The 26,690-nt window shown below is 35.8% G+C and overlaps 2 protein-coding genes across 7 annotated transcripts; one reads left to right on the top strand and one right to left on the bottom strand.

Annotated features, from left to right (window-relative positions):
• Positions 1–10,830: 10,830 nt before the first annotated feature.
• LOC113779879 (50S ribosomal protein L18) lies at positions 10,831–12,896 on the top strand. Its single transcript, XM_027325648.1, has 5 exons — positions 10,831–10,850; positions 11,073–11,237; positions 11,820–11,902; positions 12,134–12,286; positions 12,520–12,896. The coding sequence occupies exons 2-5, from the start codon at positions 11,120–11,122 to the stop codon at positions 12,673–12,675; spliced, it is 510 nt and encodes a 169-aa protein (XP_027181449.1). The 5' UTR covers positions 10,831–10,850; positions 11,073–11,119; the 3' UTR covers positions 12,676–12,896.
• A 5,563-nt stretch (positions 12,897–18,459) lies between these two features.
• Positions 18,460–26,421, bottom strand: LOC113761233 (putative disease resistance protein RGA3). Of its 6 annotated transcripts, none has more exons than XM_027304131.1 (7): positions 22,611–26,421; positions 21,112–21,301; positions 20,632–20,819; positions 20,141–20,507; positions 20,001–20,063; positions 19,725–19,837; positions 18,460–19,467 (listed from the first exon to the last, which is right to left on the bottom strand). In XM_027304131.1, the coding sequence occupies exon 1, from the start codon at positions 26,306–26,308 to the stop codon at positions 22,613–22,615; it is 3,696 nt and encodes a 1,231-aa protein (XP_027159932.1). In that variant the 5' UTR covers positions 26,309–26,421; the 3' UTR covers positions 18,460–19,467; positions 19,725–19,837; positions 20,001–20,063; positions 20,141–20,507; positions 20,632–20,819; positions 21,112–21,301; positions 22,611–22,612. The 6 variants fall into 6 exon arrangements, 4 of the variants coding, with proteins under 4 accessions (XP_027159932.1, XP_027159941.1, XP_027159949.1 ...); XM_027304140.1 differs by having other exon boundaries at positions 22,608–26,421; XM_027304148.1 differs by having other exon boundaries at positions 19,725–19,830; positions 22,149–26,421.
• Between the last annotated feature and the right edge of the window lie 269 nt (positions 26,422–26,690).

Genomic DNA, 26,690 nt, shown 5'->3' on the forward strand with positions numbered 1-26,690 from the left:
TTGGGTAACGGGAAAATAATGTAAGAAAATACAAATTCTTATGTTTATTTAACTCAAAAGTCAAGAACAAATTGACTAATGCATTTGTCAATAGAAATATTCAATATTGAACTTCTTCATTTCTAGTATTTAATATATATATATATATATATATATAGACATGCAACAAATAAACTTTTTGCATTGGAGAAGTTGTTTATCTCAAAATTAATCACATTCTTTACTCATAAGTTTACACAGACACGCACATACATTATATATGTGTATAAGTTATTTCACAAATATATAGACATAAAAACGAACATAAAATATAAAAAAAAAATACAAATGTCATAAAAATTCAACAAATTGTTAATTCATTAATTGTTAAAATAACAATAAATGTTTAACTACAAGCTAATTTTTTGAATTGTAAATTTTAAGATATTCTGATTTATGTAGAAGTTTAGAATGGAGGAAATAGTTAAGAAAGAAAGGAGTTGCAAAAGAAATCTATTTAATTGAAACTTTCCCCTCACTCACTTTTTTTTTTTTTTTATCAATTTGAGCAGGAAAAAATTTACAGAAAAATGAATGGTTACAAAAAAAATTTATGTAGTGGTGCCATAAGTTTCCTGACAAATAAACACACTCAAAACTTGTAGGAAAGTCATTTTCCTTCCCTTTATTCCTTGGCAAACAGACACTATCTAATCTATTTCATTGAATGGGTCTAGGCAAGGGTAAAGTGGGAAAGAAACAACAAATGACCCAACTTTTGCTACTATACATAAAAAGTACAAATTCACAATTTTGACAAATATTATGGAACAAAGGGAGTAACTTTCATGATTTATTGAGTGTCATAACAATTCTCTTTTTCCACAATAGCAGTTCTAAAATACACATCCTATTATTTTGAAATTTTTACACAATAAATAGCTAAGATTTAATGAGGTATATCAACAATCATTTTTACTTACAATGTGGTTGACTGAGAAACGCATATGAGAATAAATGACTTGTATTTGACACAATTAGATATTAGTCAAATATAGGATAATCAAATATCATCATAGTGATGATGTTGGTAAGATTTATCTTAAGCTTATTTTTAATCTTAATTCATTCATTTTGTTTTGGGTAAAAAACAAAAAAGCCCCCTGTGATAAACCTAATACACAGAAAAGCTCCCCATGGTTTCAAAATATACAACACGACCCCTCGTGCTTTGAACTAAGTTGTAAAGGTGACGGAATCCGTTAAACTTAACGGAAATGAACTAAATGACCAAAATGCCCTGATATAATAAAGCAAAAGACAACTCAAAAAAATCATTTGTTTAATTCTCTAAATAGAGAGAATTGAGGGTTAAGGGGTAGAATAGGTATATTGGATAAAAATTAGGTATAAAAATTTTTTTTTAGGTTCCAATAAGTCATTTCCGTTAAATTTAACGGATTCCGTCACCTTTACAATTTAGTTCAAAGTATGAGGTTCCGTGTTGTATATTTTGAAACCATAAGGGGCTTTTCTGTGTATTAGCCTTATCACAGGGGGTTTTTTTGTTTTTTACCCTTTTGTTTTCTTTCTTATTCTTCCCATCTCATGTTTGAGATATGGTTTGTGGTATCTCTAATTAACTAACACAAGAAGTTAACCTTAAATATGCTAGAAAGGAAATAAAATTGTTTTTGAATTAAAACCATAATTTCTCAAATGAGAATAGTTCAAATTACAAAGGAACAAATGCATCAATACAAACATCTTTAGTATACATTTATACTGAAATTAGTCTAACACTCAAACTGAAGTTATTCCTTTCTACTTTTTTTTCTACCCTTTTTTGCTCATTTTAAGAAAAAAAAAATTTAAGGGGTGTAATATGTTAAATTTTATAGTCCTTAATTTATTCTTTTTAATAAGAAAATTTTGAAATCATAATTTGGTGTTTGATCTAATGATTTATTTTTTTAAACACCACAAATATGTTACTAGAATTGTTTTAAAATTTCACTAATTTTCTAAAGTTCCATAAATGTTTATCTATTTTCAACACTAGCTCTCATAACATGACATGTGGCTTATCCTTTTATTCTTTCATATTTCAAAACACATTACATGTATAATTCAGTCTTCCATTTTAGTACATTTAGCATTATATTTTAGAGCATTTATTTATCTCAATATGTTAATGCAAAGCTTTTAAATTGACCCATGTTGAACCTCACATTACCCCAATCCTAATGAATTCATTCATCATGAAATAGCTGTATTATTTAACTCTTAACAATCTCACAAAATCGACTCGTGGAGTTGTTTGTGGGTTGGTCCAAAGAGCTCTTATGTACAACAATAAGGGGAGCTTTTAACTATTCGCTGCAAGCAAGCAACCAAGAAGTCGTTGGAAGAAGACGAAGGAATAGAGTTGGTGGTTATCAAAATTAATGCATTTGTCTAATTTTGCCTTCAGATTAGTCGACTTTGGAGCTCATCTAGTTTGTACTATTTAATAATAATGGTATTGTTGCTTTTAATGATCGATCTACTTTGTTCTCATAAATAGCATAGTATTATTGATTTTTTGTTGTTGGTCAAATAAATATCATCAATCTTATGGTAGTTGATTCTTCTATTCTATTCTTCAGGTATGTCATTGTATGTTGGTCAAGGCGGTAACATCTCTAGGCATTGCACCTTCTGGTGCTCAAGATGGTAGTCAGACTTGATGGTGACACATTGAATGCATTGCTCTCCAAGAAGTTCCTGTGGAGGAAACTCTAAAGCTGTATTTTTTATATGTTGCAGGGGATGAGATTGGATGCAGGAGGACTAATCCTGTCAAAATTGGCAGGTAAGAATTGAGGTCAACCCTTCAGTCCATAAGAGTGTAGCTGTTGAAGACAAGAAGAAATACATGTTAGTTCAAAAAATTGGAAAGTTGAATTTAGAGGACCCAAATTCAATGAATAGAGCACTAGTTTACTTGTCCAAACTCATTGTGATCTCCACAATATCCCCACAAAATTGTGTCATTGCTGGAGGTATTGCTGGTGGTTTAGTCCAAATAGAAGTTATGTGTCAGGCTCGGAGATTTAGCTGCCTGAGTTTTGGCTAGAATCCAAAGGAAATGAGCAGGAATTGAGATAGAGAAGAAAGAAGGGACGGAAGAGAGCGGGTAATGAAAGAGAGAGATAGAGAGAAGGAATAACAGAAAGGAGAGAGAAGAATATTCAACTGGAAATTTACTCAACAACCTTCAATTACAAAAAGGGACTATTTATGCAATTATTTCTAACTAACTGCAGCTAATGGAACAACTGTCATTTAAGTCTAACGACATAGTTTTCACCCTTTACTAACCATACTCAAAACGCACACTCTACTGAATAAAACGTCAACCTTCTTATTGTGAAGTTCCTGACAATACCTTCCCTTTAAACGAAGCTTGTCCTCAAGCTTGAAATTCTGGAAACTGTTGTCAATTAAGCTCCTGTCCTCCTAAGATGACTCTGATTCTGGTAGATCACTCCATTTCACCAAATATTGAATGATTGGCTGAGTATTGCACATGATAACTCGCCTCCTAAGAACCTTCTCAGGTTTCAGCAGGCATTGATCTGCTGCATTTATTTCTGGTAGAGTTGGTTCTACAGACTGTATTGCATGACTCCAATCTTCTTTTTCAGCAAGGAAACGTGGAATATTGGATGGATTCTAGCCCCTTTTGGCAGTTTTAGTTTGTAAGCCACTGCCCCTACTTTCGCAATGATTTGGAAAGATCCAAAATACTTAGCAGCCAGCTTCAAATTCTTGCGGATAGCAACTGTTTGCTGCCTGTAAGGCTGTAGTTTAAGGAACACCCACTCCCCTTCCTGAAAAACCCTTTCAATCCTATGCTTGTCAGCAATTTACTTCATACGATTCTGAGCTTTGGCCAGGTTCTCCTTGATAAGGAATATAATTTGCAGCCTTGACTGTACCATGTCAGATGCAACAGGTATGATACTGTCATGAAAGGGTCCTAGAGGGATATGACTTGGTTTATACCCATATAAGGCCTCAAATGGTGTTATTTGCAAGCTTGTATGGAAGTTCGTGTTATACCAAAGTTTAGCTGTAGGCAACCAACTGCTCCAATGTGAAGGATGTTCACTGCACATGCACCTGAGATAATTCTCCAAGCACTGGTTAACTCGTTCACTTTGACCATCTGACTGTGTATGGTATAAGGAACTGTAGTGTAGACTTACCCCCAGCAAACTGAACAATTCCTGCCAAAACTTACTGATGAAGATCCTATCTCTATCAGTTATTATTGATTCTAGTAGACCATGTAGCTTGTATACATTGTCGAGGAAAACCTGAGCTATTTGCTGTGCTAAGTAGGGATGAGTAAGCTTAATGAAATGGCTGAATTTGGTTAACCGATTCACCACCATTAAGATGGTGTCAAATCCATGGGACAAGGGAAGTTGTTCAATAAAATCCATGGTTAGGTGTGACCAAGCTTGCTGAGGTACTGGAATAGGCTACAACAACCCAGGATAAGGGACATTTTCATGCTTGCTCCTCTGACACACATCATAGGACCTCACATACTGGATGACATCCCTCCTGATCCCAGGCCAGTAGAATAAAGCCTGTACCTTTTGTAAGCATTCTCTCTGGCCAGAATGCCCTCCAATTTCTAAGTCATGCAAAGCTCGGATTAAGTTGATTCTAATACCGTTAGCAGACCCCACGTATAATTTTTCCCTGAATTTGAGCACTCCATTTAAGAGCAACTCAGACAATCTCTGTTGAGCTTCTTCATCCCCATTATAGCTCTCAAGTAGTTCTTGCATCCAAGCTAGTTGGACTGTAGAGATGGCACATGTCTAGTGCACCACTACATTGCCATTACTGACTTCTTCCATTCTTCTTCTAGAGAAATCAGCTACTCCATTGTCTGATCCCTTCTTGTACTGTATCTCATAATCTAGGCCAAGCAATTTTGTAAGCCATTTGTGCTGTAATGGATTTGTAAGCCTTTGCTCCAACAGGTGTTTGAGGGCCTGGTGATCAGTTCTAATGATAAAATGATGGCCAACCAAGTAGTGCTTCCATTTGGTTATAGCCAACACTAGAGCAAACAACTCTTTCTCATACACTGACAGCCCAAGTTTCTGAGTTAACAAGGCTTTATTGAGGAAAGCTATGGGGTGCCCCTGCTGCATCAGTACTACTCTAATGCCTACTCCATAGGCATCAGTTTCAATTACAAAAGGAAGCTCAAAGTTTGGCATGCTTAGTACTGGGGCTGTAATCATATCTCTTTTCAAATCCTCAAAAGCCATCTGAGCATTATGGTTCCACATAAACCCCTCCTTTTTCAGCAGTTGGGTCAAGGGCTTACAGATTAGTCCATACCTCTTAATGAACCTTCTGTAGTACCCAGTTAAACCCAAAAATCCCCTCAATTCCTTGATTGTACTGGGGAAAGGCCATGATTTTATACTCTCTACTTAGCTGAATCCATGCTTACTCCAGTCTTAGAAATCACATGCCCTAGGTATTCTATTGAAGTTTGGGCAAAAAAGCATTTTGATTTCTTACAGCACAGCTAGTTTTCAGCCAAAACTTTGAGCACTGTTTGCAGGTGTTGTGCATGTGACTCTAAATTTAGGCTATAAATCAATATATCATCAAAACAAAAAAACTAAAACAAACTTCCTTAGATATGGCTGGAATATCTTGTTCATCAGGGCTTGAAAGGTGGCAGGTGCATTGGTTAGCCCAAAGGGCTTTACTAGAAATTCAAAATGACCATGATGTGTCTGGAAAGCAGTTTTTGGTGTGTCCACTGCCTTAACTCTCAGTTGATGATAGCCAGCTCTAAGGTTTAGTTTGGACATGTACTTGGCACCATGCAACTCATCTAGTAACTCAACTATATTTGGTATGGAAAAACTGTTTTTCACAGTTAAATCATTCAATTTCCTGTAGTCAATGCATAATCTCCAGGAGTTGTCCTTCTTTCTAACTAATATCACAGGAGAGGCAAAGGGACTAGTGCTATGTATAATGATCCCATTTGAAAGCATTTTAGCAACCTGTTTTACAATTTCTGTTTTATGGGAATGGGGGTACCTGTATGGTTTGAGTTTGAAGGGTTTAGCTCCTGGTTTAAGAACAATCTAGTAATCCAGCTCCCTCTTTGGGGGTAATCCTTGTGGGGTGGCAAACACTTGGGAGTGTTGTTGCAGAACTTTCTCTATAGTCTCAAGAAGGCTTTCCTCTGAATCCCCTTTTAGTTCTGCCTGCATGGTTGCCCAGCTCCTTTGCTTTTCCTGTATGAAGGACCTGAGGTCCTTTCTTCTCACCAGTCCCATTGTAAGTCGTTGTACAATGCCTTGAAGGTGTAGTAAATCTCCTCTACTGCTAAGAGCAATGCTGAGAGTATGGAAGTCGAAAGTAATAGGGCTGAATTGACACATCCTGTCCACTCCCAGGATAATATCCCATTCTCCCAACTCCATTATCTTTAGGTCAAATTGAAATTGGTACTCTTGGATTAGCCAGGTTACCTTGGGACAGATTGCCCTATTGGTTATGTCTGTCCCATCTGCTAAGGTCACAATGAAGAGATTGACTAAGTGATGTGGCAGATGCAGCAGGTTGACAACCTTATGAAGAACAAAGCTATTAGAACTTCCAGCATCTACCAGAATCTTGACTGGTAGTCCTCCCAGGTTACCTATCAACACAATGGATTTCCTCTTTATAGCTCCAGACAAAGCATTTAGGGATACCTCAGCAAGTATCACCAACTCTACTTGTATGCTCATCTTGCTCCCCTTCTATATCCTCAAAGTCAATTTCTTCTTCCTTATCAGCACCTATACAATTTAGGTTCCCTGTTTTGCACTGATGGCCTACCCCAAACCTTTCTTCATATCTGTAACACAGGTTATGTTTACGCCTATACTGCATTTCCTCAGCTAAAATCTTACTGAATTATCTACGTGTGGTATCAGCCTTCTTGGAGACTGGAGCAACTGCAGGCAGCTTGTATGAGTTGTGGTGATTCTGTCCACTCACAGAGTTCCTATACATCCCAAACTTTGGTTCTACTACAATCCTGTGAGAAGGCTTAGATTGCTTTGACTGGGTGTCCAAGTAGCTTTCTTGCAGTTCAGCCACTTCAAAGGCTTTGGCTACTGTCTGTGGTTTAAACATTTTTATCATAGGTTTGATCTCCTCTTTCAAGCCACTAACAAAACTGGAAACAAAGTAGGATTCATCTAATTTTGGATTCCTGGTTAGCATTGGGGTCTTAAACTCCTCGAACTTCTCCTCATATTCTTCTACTGTACCTTTTTGTTGCAATTTATTGAATTCCTCTACTATGTCAAGGGAACCTTTTCCAGAAAATCTTTCACACAACAACTCACTGAATTTCTCCCAGGACATCCCAGGTCTTGCTAATTTCACCCCTTGGAACCAGTTATCAGCTTTTCCCTCCAAGAACATTTGAACCAACTCTACTTTCTAATTCGCAGGTACTTGATAATTCAGAAAATACTTGTGACATTTTCTCAACCATTCCCTAGGGTTACTAGAAGAAAACATAGGTAGCTCCAATCTGGCAAATTAGGTACTAACATTTTACCTCTGACCTCCTGTTGGTGACCTACCAGCTCAATTGGAGTCATCAGTCTCAGATGTGGGGGCGGGGTTGGTAGAAGTGGTTTTGATGATACTCCATCACAGTCCTGTGGTCCTTTCTCCTTCATCATTACCTTCAACAGTGCATTGAACTTTTGCTCCATCTTGCTAATTTTTTTTATTCAGATTCCCTACCAATGCCTCCAACTTGGAGTTATTGTGCTCCATTTCATCATGAATTTTTTGCTGCAACTTGTTCTATCCAGAGGTCTGAATGCGGCCATGGTTTCTGCTATCTCTTGTAGTCTATTCTCTTGTTTTTTAAGCTGATCTTCCAGTGATTGATACCTAATGTTTTCCACCATGGTAGTATCTCAATAGCCAAGGATCAGCTGCTCTGATACCAAATGTCAGGCTTGGAGATTTAGCTGCCTGAGTTCTGGCCGGAATCCAAAGGAAATGAGCAGGAATTGAGACAAAGAAGAAGGGAGAGAGGGAAGAGAGCAGGAAATGAGAGAGAGAGAGGGAATAACAGAAAGGAGAGAGAAGAATATTCAACTGAAAATTTACTCAACAACCTTCAGTTACAAAAAGGGACTATTTATGCAATTATTTCTAACTAACTGCAGCTAATGGAACAACTATCTCTTAAGTCTAACAACGTAGTTTTCACCCTCTACTAACCATACTCAAAACGCACACTCCACTGAGTAAAACGTCAACCTTCTTATTGTGAAGTTCCTGACATTATGTACAATAAAGGCAAACTTGACATCTTGGTAATTCAATAACTACAAACCTATTGGAAGAAGTTGGAGGAAAAAACATTATCGCTAAAGCAATGAACGCATCTGTGGCCTCTTGTGGACTTTCTCTTGGCAAATTCTTGTGTCAAAGATACATGGATATACAAAGGCTGAAACATGGAGTGGTGAGCCAAATCCAAGATAAAAATGGAAAAAATAGAGAAGAAAGTGTAAAATACTACTAGTCCCACTAAATCAAAAATAGCAAGATTATAGGTTATGTGTTTACTTTTTTGAATTGTAAAAATTAGTATTACCATTCAAAGAAATAAAGAGGAGAAATGGATGTTGGCATGTTTGCTTGAATAGTTATATGTTTTAACTATGACAAAATGTTTGTTTTGACCTATATAAGCAAAGTCTCACTTAATACCTTCCTCATTAATTTGTTTCAAGGACTGCTGTCTCGCACCACTCTAATAGCTAGTTTGTGAGTTGAGGATAGAAAAGAAAAGAAGAGAAAGGGTAAGTTATGTGAGAAAAGAAAGGATAAAAAAAAAAATTTGTAAGCTTGCATCAGTTTTCCTTCGCTTTCCGCCCGTTTTGGTCAGAAAAATTTTGCACTGTAGCAGCGCTTGGCTTCCCTTCAAGATCCGTTCGTTTCTTTTCTTTTCCGGCTCACTTAAATCTCCCAAACGTGAAAAGTCCACATTTCCCTTCCTTTCTTTTCTATTCCTTTGAAATCTGAACTCCCAAACTAGCTATAAGTATATTGTTCAAAGAATTTTTAATTCATTAATATATATCCAAAAATTATTAGGCCATCAATTGTTAAAAGTTCAAATTTGTTATTTAGGATCCATGATGTATTCATTCTATTTACAAGGAAAATAAAATGCGACATGGAGAGAAATTTACATTTTATTTTACTTGAGAATTTTCCTTCTGTTGTTTAAAGTTTCTCTAGACTATGTCCAAACTATTCACTATCGTTTATCACTATAACACTATTGGTGATTATTATTTGATTTTGTAGTTATTAATATTATGTTTTCTATAAAAAAAACTTTCCATTTGTGGAGGATCAATTGGAGTTTTCATTTGCATCAATTGAGAATAATTGTATAATTTAGGGATGCTTTTAGAAATCTTTCCTGAGATTTCTAATAGTTTTATTGCCCTCTTTTGAAGTTTTGAAATATTACTTACATCCTCTGTTAGTTATTTGGGACTCAATGCTTACCTTATCGATGGTCAAATGACTTTATTACCTTTACAACTTAAGAGATTTTACTTAATTATATAGAGAGAAATAATTGAACCAATTGTAACTAAATTTATCATAATTTGGAATGTAAAAATTTTGAAAAATTTGAATCCTATCTTTTTTCTATATTTTAGTAGTTGTTATAAATTCTTCCCCTAAAGAATATATTAAAATTTATGTTGATATATTATTTTTTCTTAGAATTTCATAAGAATAACAAGATCAATACCAAAAATACACAATTAAAGAGGGTAAAGTGTTGAAATACATTTACAAATTAGTCTTATTAAGTTACGGGTAAAATGTAACTACACATAATTTTTTTTCCTTTCCTTTCTTTTTCAAAAAAAATGGCATTTATTTTCTTTTCATTGTCTATATAATCCAAAAAAGATGGCTTGAAATCGATTTTCTCCACTATTATTTCCTTTTTTTTTCCAATAAAATCATTTGCTTTTTATTGATCTGAACATTAAACTAAGTGTTGTTATCTTTTGATTACAAACAATGGGAATTTCTTATTAATCATGTGAAATAATGGACTATAAATGAAAGAAATAATTTTAAAAAAAAGGACATAATTTAGCATATTTTATATTTTTCATGATAAGCAATAGATTATGGTGTTTCTTTTTGAAGAGGCCATACTTTTTGTTGTCCAATTCCTGTTCAAATCTTACAAATTCCAGTGCTAAAAGTTCACGAATTGAACCTGCAACTCTTGATTCCAAATTAACAAAGTCTCCATTCCAATTCTTTGGTTTTACTAATTTATGTTGTTCCATAGAAAAGTAGCTAGCTGTTACTGTTGAATTCTACTATGCTCATGTTAGCGTTGCAATTTCCTCCGGTTATACCGACACTCTCTGACTGTGGTGTTTATTTTGCATATTTAACTATTTTTCCCTTTTGATTCTAAGTCCACTAACAAGTAAATAGTTGAGAGGCATTTGTGAATTCAAATGTTCTTCTCACCCTTGAAATTATTTGGGTTGATTTGTCCCAAGAAAATTAGTTTCAAAGGAGGTCACTGATATTTTTAAAACCTTTAAAAAGGCAGTAAAATTATCAGCAACCTCAACCTCGAGGGAAGTTTCTGAAATTATGTCCTTATAATTTATGTTAATGTTAATTCCACTAGTGGTACATTATTCTCCCACCTTGTGTAGGTTGTTGTACTTGCAAAAGCTATCGGGTTTTGTTTAGAGGTAAATATGATATTACAAAACTCGTCAGGTCCAAATTGTAAATTTGAGGGGTTGTCTTAGATTTCTTCAAATTTCTTTGGGCAGTCTAGAAAGCACCCTATTAAAAGCGTTTCCTTAGCCGCGCCTTATACGGCACAGCTGTTACTTTATTGCACGTATGATGTTTGCAAAAATTACTGATAGAGCCTGTTATCCACTGTTGCTTGTCTTTTTGGTCTTCAGATCGTGGCACCATACTGGGTTCTTGTAACGAAATCCTCTGGACCTGAATGGCGGCAATGGGTGCATTAACTTCCGGGTTGCAGCAGCTGCAGTTGAAGACTTGTCAGCTCTTTGGAACTTCTGATCTGCATCACTTTGATAACATCCTTCCCAAGAAACGAGCTTGTGAGTTTGTTAATTAGTACCATATTCCCTTTTCCTTCTTTTGGGTTTTACGATTCATGTGGAACTTTTTCAATTGTATGTAAGTTAAAGAATCTGTTAGGCAACACATTTTGAAGAGAGGGGGGCTTTGCTGTTCAACAGGAGTGAGCATCGGGTCACTTCTGCATGAAGTCAGCTGTATAATCTTCCGATAATAAATTTCAATCATTTTTTAGCCTGACTAAATCCCGAAACCAAGAAAATTAAAGTTCATTATTGCTCATTTCAAGCGTACAACGGAAGGAGGAGAGAAGTTCAACCGTGATTAATTTTAGCAAATGGGAAAATGACGTGCCTGTGACCTGATAGTCCAACAGTGAAAACGAATCAAAATATTGTTCCTCTGTTTCTCATTCTTTGTCGCAGCTACTTATGTGTGTACATCCACATACAAAATGAAGTCAAACTGCTTGTAATTAAAGGATGGTGTTTGTGGCGCTGTCTTTTTTAAATTTCTTTTTGATGCATAGAATTGCACATTGAATTCTCTGTGTTGAAATAGTCCCATTATCTCAGTTGTCTTATCACTTTGTAAATATCTAGCTCTGAAGCCATTCGTGATTGAAGCAAAGGCCAATGCGAAGACTGAGAGTGCAAAAACCCGAAACATTAGATTGAGAAAAAAGGTATGCTTCTGTCTTTGGAATTACAAAATATGCGTACTTGGAAAGATATGTTCAGCCCATTGACAAGTAGGACTTTAGATATTTGTTTGTGGAGTTTGAGGAACTCATTTTCAATGACCTTATAGTGCAAGTTTCATTTTTGATGCTATCTTAATTTGTGGAATAACTTGCTTAGTGTTCTAGCTTTTCCACTTATCTTTGCAAATAATGGTTCTTGCGTCTCTTGACCAGTTTAATGGCACAGCAACAAAACCAAGGCTATCAGTTTTCTGTTCAGATAAGCAGCTATATGCTATGGTAGTAGATGATCAGAACAAAAGGTGTTTGTTCTACGGCAGCACTCTACAGAAATCAATTCGCCAGGATCTATCTTGCACCACCATTGTCAGTGCTCCCTCTCAAATTAACACCACAATTCTCTACTCCCTTCCAAATTATGCACCAAAATTTCAGTAAACTGGACGCAATTGGAAACATATAAATAGTTGAAAAAATAGTATTCCTTTTTCATTATTTCTTTTCAATGCTTTTAATTGGGATAAGCTGAGTTTGTCCTTGACCAAATGAGGTTTACTGTATCGAATATAGATCTGATTTTACGCAATTATTAATATCAGGAAGCAGCTCAACGTGTTGGTGAAGAGCTCGTCAAGGTGTGCATCGATCTTGACATAAATGAAATTTCATCATATGATCGCAATGGTCTTGCAAGAGGAGATAGAATGCAGGCATTTGAGATTGCCATTTCTCGTCATGGGTTCTTGCCACGATAACATTGCAATATTCAGATTAATTGTTCTTATTCACACTGGTTGTAGCAAGAAAAGGGGAGCCTGCATGTTTGTGAGTTCTCAGATTGTAAAAAGCCTCCAAAGGATCCTACATACGGTTTGATATGATGTTTATATTACCTACTGCTGTTAGCCTGTTACTGGGTATAGGTGCTTCTTTAAGTGCTTTTATGTACTCTTTTTCCAGGCAGAATGTTCTGCGATACACTTGCTGTATTCTTCTTCTTCTTCTTCATTTTTTTTTTTTTTTGGTACAAGAAGTCAAAACATGGTTATAGGCTAGGAGGTTAGATCACTTTCCATAACGCACAATAAGGAAATAACTACTAATTTCGTCCCAATACATCGACTACCAAGTTGATCTAAAACAGAAAGTTATATGTCAGTGACAAACTGAGATGATGCAAACAAATGTATGCGTCCGGGATGTCGTTGTTGCAGTACGGAGGTGCATGATAAAAACTACTAAAGAAGCGTGATATTAGTCTATAGAAGATAATCAAACTCCTAAACTAGTTAAGAATTTTGTGTGACTTCTATCATAATGTGTGACTTCTATTCATTTGGTAAGCTAGTCTCCATCTATTTGTTTCAGATTTTGACTATGAATTAAGGTTGGATGGGGAGCAAGACCAGTTTAGTTGGTTTTTCTTTTAAAGAATCTGATCCCCCTTCCAAGGTAGATGGAGCAAAGCAGAGGCCCAAGACCAAGAGAAAGATGACAAGAGAGAAAAGATTGATAGGAACTTAACTCATCTTCTATTAAGTGGATTAAGCTTTTCTTATAGATTAGTTGTACTAATCAATTACTATATCACATTTGTTGGTTTTTTGGGGTATAAACTAAGAAGCAACACCTTAGTGTTGCAAAAAAAAAAAAAAAAACTTATAAGAAACTTGTATTGAAATTGAAAATAAGCTTATGTTATTTATTCATCAACTCACTATTTATAGTAATAAATGAATCAAACTAACAAAATATCTAACTAACAATTATCCCAAAAACTCTAAAAAAAAAAAACACTTGATAACATAATCTCCTACTCAACAAATCTTATCTAAAATATTTGTTAACAAACCACATGATTTTTAGTAAACAAATATCCTAACAAGAAGATTTATTTAACTACTAACTAAATTATTCTAATATCAATCGTAATCTAATAAAATCTATTGAAAAAATTGATATATCTCAACACTCTTCCTTGCCACTTTTGCTGCAGATTTTGAATTGCATTCTCAAATTTTTGGATCTTGTTTCGGAGAAAACTTTTGTAAGAAGCTCTACACATGATTAGCCTTGCAATGAATTTATTCTTTTGGATTTTTATGCATGCTAAAGATTAGTCTTGCAACAAACCACTTCTTTTGTCTTCTCATGCCAAACTTCAAATAAAAGATTTTTTTTTTATGTTTCCAAATAACTTTCTTATAGGTTCAAAGTGGAACACTATTCGATAATATTTGAACTTGTACAGAAAATATGAAATTCTACATGATTCTTCATCACCATCAAAACTTGTAGATTCAAAACAACAATATTATAATCTTGATATATATCAGGAATCAAATTGGTACCTCCTAACTTATTAATGATCTCTTGTTGAAGTTTTTAGGATTTGAATTCTTGATTTCATCATGCTGTACTTCATAATTGTCAAAATCCAACCAATTCATAATGAAACTTTCTCTTTTCATTTTAATTGGAAAAATTTATTCTCAATCAAATAATAAGCCATTATCCTTGTGAAAATGGCATCAAATGATATGTGAATGTTGGTCTTGGATCTCTGTCTAACTACAACTCTACGGTTTTTAATCTATGTATCCATCGATTTTTCAAATACCGGCAGTACAACATTTGTGTCGCATCACATCCCATAGATTATTGACTACCAAATAAGTCCAAAATTTAATGGCCTAAATTTGGTGAGTTTCACCACTAAAAGTTGACACATTTGACAAAAAATACTTTCCTATCATGGTTTTGAAGTTGTAAAAAATCCTCATCGAATGCACTCACTCTCAAAAAACAACACAGGTATTAAGACATAAACTCTGATATTACTGTGTCGGTTTTTTTGGGGCATAAATTAAGAAACAATATCTTAGTGTTGCAAAAAAAAAAAAAAGGCTTATAAGAGACTTGTATTGAAACTGAAAATAAGCTTATATTATTTATTTATCAACTCATTATTTATAGTGATTATATGAAACAAACTAACAAAATATCTAACTAACAATTATCCTAAAAAATCTCAACAGAACACTTAATAACAATAGTCTCCTACTCAACAAATCTTAGCTAAAATATTTATTAACAAACCATATGATTCTTAGTTAACAAATATCCTAACAACAAGATTTATTTAACTACTAATTAAATTATTCTAATATTAAACATAATCTAATAAAATCTGTCGAAAAGATTGGCATATGTCAACAACATTGATTTGATTTTGCTTGAGATTACAGACATCATTAGTATAGGGTTGCAAACGAACCGAGCCGCTAGCTCGAGTTGAGTTCGATCAATATCGACCTCGAGTCGAGCTTGATCAATTTCGAGCTCAAGTCGGCCAAGTCGAATTCGAGCTTGAACTCAAACTTAAAATATTAAGCTTGTTAACCCGGCTCGCGAGTTCGAGTATATATATATATATTATTTTAATAGTAAAATTATATATATATCCCCAATATTTTATTATTTATTAAGAAAAAATAATTATTTATTTTTTTAATTAGAATAATTTCCAGAAACTCGAGCTAACGAACTGCTCACGAGTCAAAAATTCGAGCTACATTACGAGCTAACAATTCGAGCTGCTCGTGAGCCAAAAATCGAGCTACAGCTCGCGAGCCTTATCGAGTCGAGCTCGAGTTCGAACTCGAGCCTACCTATTATTAAGTTGAGTTCGGCTCGATAAGTCCAAAATTTGACTTGACTCGACTCGTTTGCAGCCCTACATTAGTACCATACTAACATGTGACACTTGTTTGTACATTTTTGTTTGTGTCGAAATGGGACTTCTGCTAACTGCTTCTATTAAAAAGTGAAGCAGGTTTAAAGACCAGAATTGGTGTGAAATAATGTGGGAATGCAAATAAACTAATTCACGGGTTATGATAGAGAACATAAAAGCTAATTGGCAGTATATATGCTAAACTGAATTCGAACTGCAAAAAAAAAAAAAAAAAGACATCTGCTGCGTTTGGTCAAAATTTGCTTAACGATCAAGGAAGTATGGGACGGTAAAGAAGAAAACAAAATAGCTTTGGATTGAAAATTCTAGCGTTTAATACTAACAATGGCACTGGCTTGTATCTACTTTTATGCTTGCCCTAAAGACTTCTACTCTTATACAAGAGCGGCAAAAGACCTCTACTCTTATATTAAAAAAACTGGACCCTCAAAGGCCGATTTTCGATGACAAGCACATGAGAAGTAGATTTCCTTGAGCAGCCTCTGGATTGTGCTTGTGGTGGTGCTGGTGCTTTTGACATTCTGGGCTACAATGGTGATGGACTAGGCGATGTGGAAGAATATATTATACTGGAAAGAAATTCACAAAATATGGGTGCAGAACTCCTCAAGGGTGTAAATATTATATTTATATCACCCCTGCTTTTACAATACATTGACTACTTAACAAATGTAGATATATTTGCTTATAAAACTTCGATCAGTAGTTTACTTCTTCACGCACATTCATCAATGTCTTATGATCACCAGCCTCAAATGATTATATGAGTTAAACTACTTAAAATATTTAACACCAGCACAACTATGCATTGAAATGATAAAATATTCGAGAGTCTTGGAAGGTGCAACCTAGCCCAATTATTACTACTGATCAGCAAGCTCAACAGTCAAGACTTCTTCCATTCTTTTGTTCCTAGCTAATTTTTACCTAATTTCCTTCAATGAATTCTCACACCAATCATTCCTCCCTTCATCAACTCACCATTAATCTCTCAAATTCTTCCGATAAAGTTCAGTTTTGTGCCTAAACCATATGCGCAGGTTTGATTTCTTAATCTACAATAGTTCTTGTTTTTATTATTTCTGCAATTTACTAATGTTCTAGGTTGAGATTTAAATCTAATACTGTATTTGCTTTGATTTTGCAGTTCTTATACTTACAAACGCAAGTACTTATGTTTCTTCATCTTTTTCTTTTTCTCCAACCTTATTCTTAGCATTTTTAACCGCAGCTTGAGAGTCTAAGTTTGCCATCTTTTCTTCATCTGTTTCTCTTTCACTCTCTCTCTCTCTCTTTCACTCTTATCAGCATTGTTTACCATAGCATTTGGTTGAACAATTAGTAGCAATTTTTTTTTTGAAGAAGTTTGTTTTCCAATTTCGTGGACAATATTCAATGAGATTGTTACATAGTCATATTGCGGCTTTGACTTGGGGTGGCTCCCATGAATATTAACTGATGTGTGTGATAGCTAATTAGTATGTCAGCACTATTGTACAAGTTATCTCTGTACCAGTTTTGGCTTTCTTTCTGCCTTGTATCTACTGGTGGATGCTGCACTTTTTGTTATCTAAAAGGATGTTTTCCTTATATTTCGTTTTGTGATTGTATGTATTATATTTGCATTAAGGCAGTGGGGATGTACTCTACTAGATTTCTATTTTTTTTCCTTTCTATAGGAATATTTTGGATTAGTTGTTTTTTGGAGTGTTTTTGAAAAATTTTACTGTAGCAGAGTTTTTATAGTATATTTTGGGATATTTTTAGAAAATATTTTGGAATATTTAATAGTAGAAGAGTTTTTAGAATATATTTTGAGATATTTTTTAAACATTTAAAAAAAATTTAGACTACTTTTTAAAGTACCTCTTGGGATGCTTTTTAAAAATTTTAATATTTGAAAAACTAATTTTGAAAAACTCTTGAATCCAAACAGAGCCATGTTAAAGTTGGAGATGAAAGCTCTCTTTAGAGTTTTTGACTTCATGGAGAAAGTTCCGCTGTTCATACTTTCCACTTAGCCAGTAATTCTACCTACTGTTTGGCAACTTTCTCGATTTGGTATTACTAGAAAATGCATTTCTTGTTTTCTTGGTCTCAGGCTTGTCACATTCATATACTTTGTTCAAGAAGTCAAAATTTGTTAATTGGCTACAAGGCTAGATCACTTCTCTGAACACTGAATGAAGAAATATCTATTGAATTTTGTTGCTGATGCAAACGATTAATATGTACAGTTTTTGTAGAAACACCCCATCAACAACTAACCAAACAGAGCAATATGTGTGCCTCTCAGGGTGTCATTGCTGCAAAACGGAGGTAACATGAACAAAACTAGTAAAGAATTTTAGATTAACCCAAAGGAAATCCTAAGTTAGTGAAGAATGTGGTGTCTTCTATCATAATAAAGAGACAGAAGTAAGCCAATCTAGTGGTATTTTCAATTTCTTTCTGGTAAAATAGTGACTGCTGATTAATTTGACTTTCTGAATAGGTTTGTTCCAATTGTTCTCATCTTACGAGATTTTCATTTGGTGAAGTTATCTTGATATATTAGTTTTTAGAGTTTACCATCAATTAAGGTTGGATAGAAGGAGCAAAAACAGTTAAGTTGGAGCATCATGCTCCCACACATTTTGATCGGTTGACGAAACTAGCATGCTTAGGAAGAACATGAGCAGCATATATACTTAGTCATATGTTGAATGATAATGATGCTTGGCAAATGCTTATTTCAGAGAGTAAAGCAGGTTAAAAGAGAAGATGTTTGACATCCCACAAGTATTTCTAGTGACTTTCATATGTAGTTCAGCTCAAAATCATTTCACTGGTCAAGCATAGTACTAATGTAGCTTAATATCTTATTTACACATTGAGTTTGATTGTAGTTTAAGCCTTTCAATATTCCCTTAACTACTGATGAATATTGTTTCTGATCAATTCTCATTTTATTTCCTGCCAACTTCAAAGTACCCTTGTCCTTGACATGTATAGCAATAGCTAGATTGTTACTACTGCTACCCTTACCCTCCTCACCTTTAACATAACTCCAAATTGCAGAGTAGCAGCAAGGTACTGGAAATGGAACAAATTCTTCACACAAATGGAGGGGAAGATGAGGAAAGCTATGCTAAAAATTCAACATTTCAAGTAAGTGACACATATCAGAGGAAAGCTATGCTATATATAATTCTGTGACTGATCTCTAAATGAGTTTCTACCCTTCAGAGATTAGTGTTTATGAATGTCAACCATGCACTCAATCGGAGCATTCAGGAGTTTTGTCAAGTTTACCTAGCAGAGGCAGAGTGCATAAGAGTAGCAGATCTGGGATGTGCATCGGGACCTTTGAATGAGGACTTAGAAACCCTTGCATGTGAATACATATTCTTGCAGCACATAATCTTTGAATTTCTGCCATCCCACTACATGCTTTGCTTTTGCTTTCCCAATGACTGTTACTGCTATCTTCAACATCTAGCTTCCATCATCAAATCTTCTCTTCTTCTGAACCAAATCACATTTCCAGAAGATAGATAAAGAAAAAAAGTCGAAACAGGCTAACAAAAAGTTTAGCCAAATCATTAGCTTCATTTCTGCATTCCGAGCACTACAGAACATAATACTTTCAATGCTAGTGCAAATTAATGAGCAAAATAACTGTAATTGGTAACCATCTTCATCTGCAAAACCTTCCTGCTCAGTGACATTAATTTCTTCCTTTTGACATTCTCACAAAAAACGACAGGGAACCATGTTGTTCTTTTTCCAACAAGATGATATCTGCTTCCTAAATAGATCCAGGAAAAAAACATCACCATGTTACATTACGGTAATATTAAGTGTAAAATTAGCCACGTTGAACCATCAAAACTTATGAAGAATGTATTACAAAAATTTCTAAAGAGCAAATATTAAGCAGAATTACATCATAAAAAAAGCATACTAAATTCAGAGCATAGCTTTTGTATGTGATTGATTTGAAGTTAAGGCAACAGCAACAGAAACATTGTAGGCCTTCAAATTTAATTCATTGAGAGTACGTACCTCTTCATCTACTCTGTCACATATTGCTTCCTAGAAGATTGATCTTCACTCCTTAAGAGAACAATTCTCTACCACATCACCATCCATACACTTTTGCTTGAAACCACTGCTTCCTACATGTTCCAACATAGCCCGTGAGACATTTGTCTAAAATGCTAAAATAGATATTTCTATAAATATTTTATCATGAGCAAGTCCTTATGCAAGTAGGATGGAAAAATCACCAATCTACTAGATAACCAAAAATGAAAGGCTAAAAACAGAGCATTAACAAACCCAGAAGGAAGTAATGGTAGCAAAAGTCAATCGAATTTGCATAAATTGTCCTTGTGATTCTTCCTGAAAATAAAGTAATGACTAACTGTTAGCACAGTTGTATCATGAGTCTCTCTTGTTCTTGAGTGGAAAGGTATAACCTGTAGTCCAATTTACAAAGGCCTTGCAAGATCTGGCGGGAACCTTTGAACGAGAATGTAGAAATTTTTGCCGCCGCAATTGCAGCACCAAAACTTTGAACTGATTCCATCCAAATGAATGACTGACACTGCAATCGCATGCTTCGTTTATGTCATCCAAACGATCACCAATGCTGTCTACAATGTCTAACTTCTTTCCATCAAATCTTGTCACCTCTGAAACTAAAGTATTAGCCCGTCCAGTTTTCTTCAAGCAAGTCTTGTACCTTGATAGCTCTCCAGTACCAGCTACCATGCTCTTCTCCAACTCTTCTCAATCCATACTACTTTCTACAAGCGTGGCACAAGCCACTCTGTTTTCAGCATGCTACAAGGAGAAAAGGTTCAATATTTGATTTATTTTGTTAAATACTTCCAGAAAATAGATTAAAAAAAACAAAAAAGAAAAGCCATTGAAACAGGCCAATAGACATGCAGTCAACATTTTTTACCTTCATTTCCACATTCTGAGCAATATATGGCATTCTGGTGGGAAAAATCACAGATAACTACCTTCCATCTTCAAAATCTGACTGATAAGCGAAAATAACTCCTCCCTCTTGACATTCTCATAAGAACAACATGGGAACGTTGGTGTTCTTTGTCCAAAAAAACATGTACTCTGCTTCCTAAACAAATTCTGGAAAAAAAATAACAATATTACATCACAGTTCTGCTTCAGTTATGACATTAAGTAGAAATATGAGCCATAGAAAGGTTTGGTCAGGTAACTCGTGCAACAATTTATCACTCAAAATCCTAAAGAGCAAAAATCAAGTTATATTCCATTGATTAAGCCATAAAGAACACTTACTAGCGCAGATACCAACCTGCATTTAGGCACAATTCCATGTCTCAAACATACTTGCAAACTTGGACCAATTCCCTTGTACTACAAGTAAGTTGGGTGGAGAAATTTCCAAACCACATACCTCCTCATCTTTCTTCAAAAATGATTGGAAACCACAGCCTTAGATGCTTTAGATGTTGCAGTTGGAGAATGTGAAAAGTGCAATAAGATGCTTTAGAGGTTCCAGGCTGACTTTGCCTTAAGCACACTTTCGAGCCTTTCGCAATGTTTTCGGCACTATCACTGCTTGCTGCTTCACTGACACTTGTGGCCTACAACGCCATAATATTATCAATCCAATTCACAAAATAGAAAAGTAGCTAGTATCTGAATTTTAAAAATTTTAAAGGATGATAAGAATTTATAGTTTGAGCAGCAGCCTAGTTCCTCTGCAAACAATTTCAACTTGATCGACATTGAGCTAATTTTATGGCAATCATAATGCAGAGGCTTACAGAGAGATAACAGTGAATATTAAGAACATATCCATCTATTAAATGCCAGCGGTAAAAACAAAAATTGTAATGTTCTTCCCAAATTGCTGTTTCATTGGTTTTAATGTTGTTTGGAAATATCAGTAACAAAAAAAAAAAAAAAAGAACATACCATGTTTACGCTTGCAATGTTAGTGAATTTTGTGGGCAAACAGTCAGCAAGTTCATATATAGTAGTATATTTTACCATGTTTATTCATCCTTTTGATGGTTCAAAAAGGCAGATGAAATCCACAATTTTTGTTGTCTTTCAAATTGCTCATAACTCTACTTTGTTAATGACAAGAATTAGTTTATAAATTGAAAGAGAGAGTAATCTTCTCCAAAAGAAGTAGAGGAATAGATATTTACAGAGAAAAAGAGTGTGGGACAAATACGGATAGAATAAGATGGTGAAGAACAGCAATATCCAATAATGAGAAGCAATTAATCAAAAGTTTGCAGTGAAATTTATTGCACACACCTCACTAGTCGATCACACTAGTGTACTATGAAACTTAACATGCACCAAATTAAATAATATAATAAAAGAAAAATCATGATTCAATCATTAAAACAACCAAGAATTTAAGGCAAGTAAATTTAAATAAGTGCTATAAAAACAAGTAAAATTTCGAGGACTCACAAGATCAACAAAGATTCAGCACCTGCACTTGTTTTTATAGGAAATGGCAATGGAATAGTAACCAACTACAAACTAAAAACTAAGACAAAAGATGGAACAAAATAGATTAAACACAAACACAGCTAAAGAAACACAGGACAAAATAGAAGGAAAAAAAGAGAGAAGAACACACGCACCATCAAGAACAGCAAGCAAGCAAGCAGCAGCAAAAAGGAGGAAACTTAAGATGAAATGAGAAAATGCAGAAGAAAAGAGAACATGCACAAGGTAAATGCAGACAATAACCTGCACCTATTTTCAAAAAAGAGCAACAAAGAATCAACACCTGCACCTATTTTTATAGGAGATGGCATTGCAATAGTAACTAACTTAAAACTAAAAATCAAGACAAAAGGTGGAACAAAATCAGTTAAAGAAACACAGGACAAAATAGAAGGAAAAAAGGAGAGAAGAACACACGACTTTTAATCAATTTTAAGCTCTGGAATATTAGAGATCTTGGGCCACTCGGAGCCGCTTTGAGGAGTGCATCTTTCGGTTAATAGAGGACAATCACGAATTTCCAGACGTCTTAATTTGAGGCGTTCCATGGCAGCCGTGGAGGGTAAATATTCAAGCTTTGGGCACCATGATAGGATTAGGTCTTCAAGAGACACGAGGTTCCCAAGCCAATCTGGTAAGGCTTCGATTGCTCCGAAGTGTTTTAGAGATAGTGATGTGATGGTAGTCAAGTCTTGAAGCTGATGTGGCAGAGATTTCGTGTCAAACATCCCACCTAAAGACACGTGTCGGAGTGATGATGAAGATGCTAATCCAGCCCAATCAAATTCGATTACAGAGTCATCTGAGAAGGGACCAATGTACACTTCCCTTAAGCTGGTAAGATAGCCAAATCCACTAGGCATCTCAGTAATCAAGTTGGAACACCCGTATAATGAGAAGCACTCGAGAGAAGGGAATCGTCGCAAATCAAGGGGAAAGGAGACCAGACTGCGGCAATCGAACAATTTCAGCTTTCGGAGAGACGTACAGGACTCGAACATCTCCACTGGTAATCTTGTTAATGCATCGCAATCATCGACAGTAAATTGCTTAAGAGACTTAAGGAGGCTTTTCTGTCCAAATGAATTTTTAGGATTTGGATATCCAAATGAATCAATTCTCGGGCAACCCCGTATCTTCAAGTGCTCTAAAGCTTGAAATTGATAGAGATCATCTGGCAACTCCCGTAAATTCTCACATAAAGTGACTTCCAATCTCTTAAGACATGCGGCGCAACTCATTCCTCTAAATGTTGTTATATTTTTGGCAATCATCAATTTTACATGCTGAAGAGTTGGAAAAAGACAGAGTCGCTCAAGCATGTCAGTCGGTAGACTGTCACAGCCATTAATTCTCAAGCTGCTCTCTGGTCGTTTCACTAATTTTAGAGACTTGATGCTTTGACGACCCCTTAATTCAAGGGACGAGAGATTGGCTATATTGCTCAAAACCTTTTCTGCCAGCAAAACATGGCAATTTTTTTTAATGTTCAATACATCAAGACTTGGGAAACGACTTGGAGTTGGAATGGTGGTCAGCTGGGGGCAGTCACTAATAGATAACTTTTCAAGCACGGGAAACACGTCAGCGGTTGACCTCATTTCGTGTGCGTCCTTCCACTCTTCCAAATTTTTCATGCTTTCAAGAGAGAGAATTTTAAGGGCTGGAAAGAATGTTTGTCTGCTAATAGTGCTACTGTAGAATGAAAGCCCAATGCATGTTGTGTTTTCCAATCTAGTCAAATAGAGGCGCTTGAGGAATGGCAGCTGTCCTAGTGCAGGGAGTTCTCTGCATCTTGTGCAATCCTCCACACGCAACTCCGCCAGTGATGTCAATGTCAAATTCATGAACCACTGTGGAAACTGATCACCCATGAACTTCAAAATTTGTAACTCTTTTAAATTTGGGTGAGGTTGGAGGCCTTCCAAAACATCTTCATCACAATTATTACTTTCCCGATCCCTATTGCCCCACTCAAATACCAGCCGATACATATTTGGCTTTTTAGATAGGTTCGCCAGTTCAGCATCATCTTTGCCATTTACTAATTCAAGATTTCTGATCTCCAAGGAGCCTTTAAGATCTTCCAAGGTTCCAAGCTCTTGGATACCACGACCTTTCTTTTGACGACCTATGCTAAAGAACTCTAGCGTTTGAAGACAAGTCAATCGTCCAATCCTGGATGGCATTTGGATTTCGCGTCCAGTATCATAATAGTGAAGATGTCTCAAGCTAATCAAATTGCTCATCTTCTTTGGAAAACCTTTTTCAAGCGCGTCAATTCTTAGTGTTTGCAAACTATAAAGTTTGCAAAGAGATTCTGGCAAAGTTGTAATCCAAGAACCTGAAATGTCGAGTAAGTGTAAATGTATTAGTTTGCCAATGGAGGTCGGCAACTCTTTGACATCTGCTCCAAACAATTTTAGGACATGCAAGTATTTGAGCTTTGATAACATATCATCAGCTATGCCACCCTCCAGAAATAATGTGCGAAGTGATGCTGATGATTTTTCATTGATTCTTTCGGGTGAGTATACCGCAAGGTAACGGTCCTGATTGCTGCTGTTACGATTCAAAATTGATTTTGCAAAATCGTGCACAAGATCATGCATTTTATACCATGTTCTCCACTCCTCTTTAACTTCTTCCAATAAGGAAGTTTGCAGCAAAGTTCTCAGATACTCATATCCTATTTTCTCCATCGTTCTTTCATTTTGGGAATCCGGTTGAAGAAAGCCTTCAGCCATCCAATGCTCAACTAGTAGATCTTGTTCCAATTTAGTATCTTGATCAAAAATTGAGCAATATGCAAAACATTTCTTAACCGGTGCAGGTGACAGATGATCGAAACTCACCTTAATTATTTGCTCAATCCCACCTTGATCTCCATTCAAGAGACTCTCCTCCAAAATAGATAGCCACTCCTCTTTTCTCTTTTTAGATAACAAACCTCCGATTAACTTTGCTGCCAGAGGTAGACCATCACATCTTCTTAAAACTTGCTCCCTTATGTCTTCCAATTCTTTTGGTACTTCTTCCGCCACATTTGCCCATTTTTTCATGATAGACCAGCAGTCATCATTGCATAGCCTTCCTATCTCATGGCGAGTAAAATTGATCGGCGGATGTCTAGACAGAATAGTTGCCACTTCTTGCAGACGAGTGGTAACAAGACACCAGCTCCCTTTCTTAGCATTGAGTCCCGCCAAAGTGCTGAAAAAGTCATCCAACAATACTTCTTGATCATTCCACAAATCATCAAGAACAAGGAAATATCTTTTTTCCTTGAGTTCATGCTGAATTTTTTGAACTATTACCTCCCTACGATCCCCTTCAACCTTTCCTCCTATTAACGATTCTAGAATCATTTTGAAGACCACCTCAATTCTATCTACTTTTTCAGCCACACAAACCCACATTGTTTGGTCAAAATGCCCAACAATTTGCTCATTTTTGTAAATGGCTTTAGCTAGAGTTGTTTTGCCTAAACCACCCATGCCAGTTATGGGAATAACTGAAATAACACTTTCAGTTTCGGTCAACAACTTCTTAACTATTTCTGATTCATCCTCGTCTCTTCCTAGGACATCTCTTCGAACAATAGTAGAGTCGGTCTGTCGGCTTGTTGTGGCTCCAGCTGCTATAGTAGCGAATGCTACTTCAACTTGGTGCTTGTAGGCCAGTCCCAAACCTTCGGCATCCCGATGGATCCTTTGAAGGTTCGTGTTGATCTCCCTGATCATTGAACCCAACCTCCAACGAAAACCAATTTTATTAAAGAATGAAAAGCAGAAGAATACCTTCTTTTTCGTGAGTTGATTTTGATACTTCACCTTCCGACGAAGATTTTCATAGTTGAGCTCGTCCAGCACATTGTCAGCTTTGAAAACCTCTTCTTCCAGCTGCTTGAGCCACTTTTGTACCCCAACAAGCTTCGGATCATGGCTATGCATTTCCTCATCAGCACCGGCCAAGAAGCCTCGGATCATTTCAGCAGAATCGTTGAGTCTCTCCAGCTCCGTTGGGAATTCACGAACCAGATTAACATGATCAGCGGCAAGGGAAACAACCGTCTGCAACCCAACCTGAATAGTAGCACTAACAGCAGCATCAGCCATTTTTTCTCGCTTGGGATTGGAATTAGGATGAAAGTGTTCTGCAATGGTGATGGGGGGATGCTTTCTGCGATGAGACAAGGAAGGATATGGTTCAACTTTGGCAACTAAGGGCAGCAAAATGTGTGGAGGCTAACACTTGCGGGAATGAAAATTTTCCACACAACTTTTTACACTTCCAAGTATTTCCACTTTTTGCAATTTGCCCCCCGGCTTCACGTTAAATTCTGTAGTGTAATCGGATAATTCAAGACAAGTGTGGAAAGTAAAGCATATGACAGAGAAGGCAGCACGTTGCAACCTGATATATACGGACCAAGAAGGGAATATTTCTACAAAAGCAAGTGGTGACCTATAACCGGGGTTTGGAAATGTTGTGTACTGC

Source organism: Coffea eugenioides, chromosome 1 (assembly GCF_003713205.1).
Source record: "Coffea eugenioides isolate CCC68of chromosome 1, Ceug_1.0, whole genome shotgun sequence".
NCBI lineage: Eukaryota > Viridiplantae > Streptophyta > Magnoliopsida > Gentianales > Rubiaceae > Coffea > Coffea eugenioides.

What these genes read in the sequence shown, in the direction of transcription:
- LOC113779879 (XM_027325648.1), top strand. Translation starts at nt 11,120, where the DNA reads ATGGCGGCAATGGGTGCATTAACTTCCGGGTTGCAGCAGCTGCAGTTG. An exon ending in ACATTAGATTGAGAAAAAAG is followed by an intron (nt 11,903 to 12,133) that starts GTATGCTTCTGT and finishes TCTCTTGACCAG; the next exon opens with TTTAATGGCACAGCAACAAA. An exon ending in ATCTATCTTGCACCACCATT is followed by an intron (nt 12,287 to 12,519) that starts GTCAGTGCTCCC and finishes TATTAATATCAG; the next exon opens with GAAGCAGCTCAACGTGTTGG.
- LOC113761233 (XM_027304131.1), bottom strand. Translation starts at nt 26,308, where the DNA reads ATGGCTGATGCTGCTGTTAGTGCTACTATTCAGGTTGGGTTGCAGACG.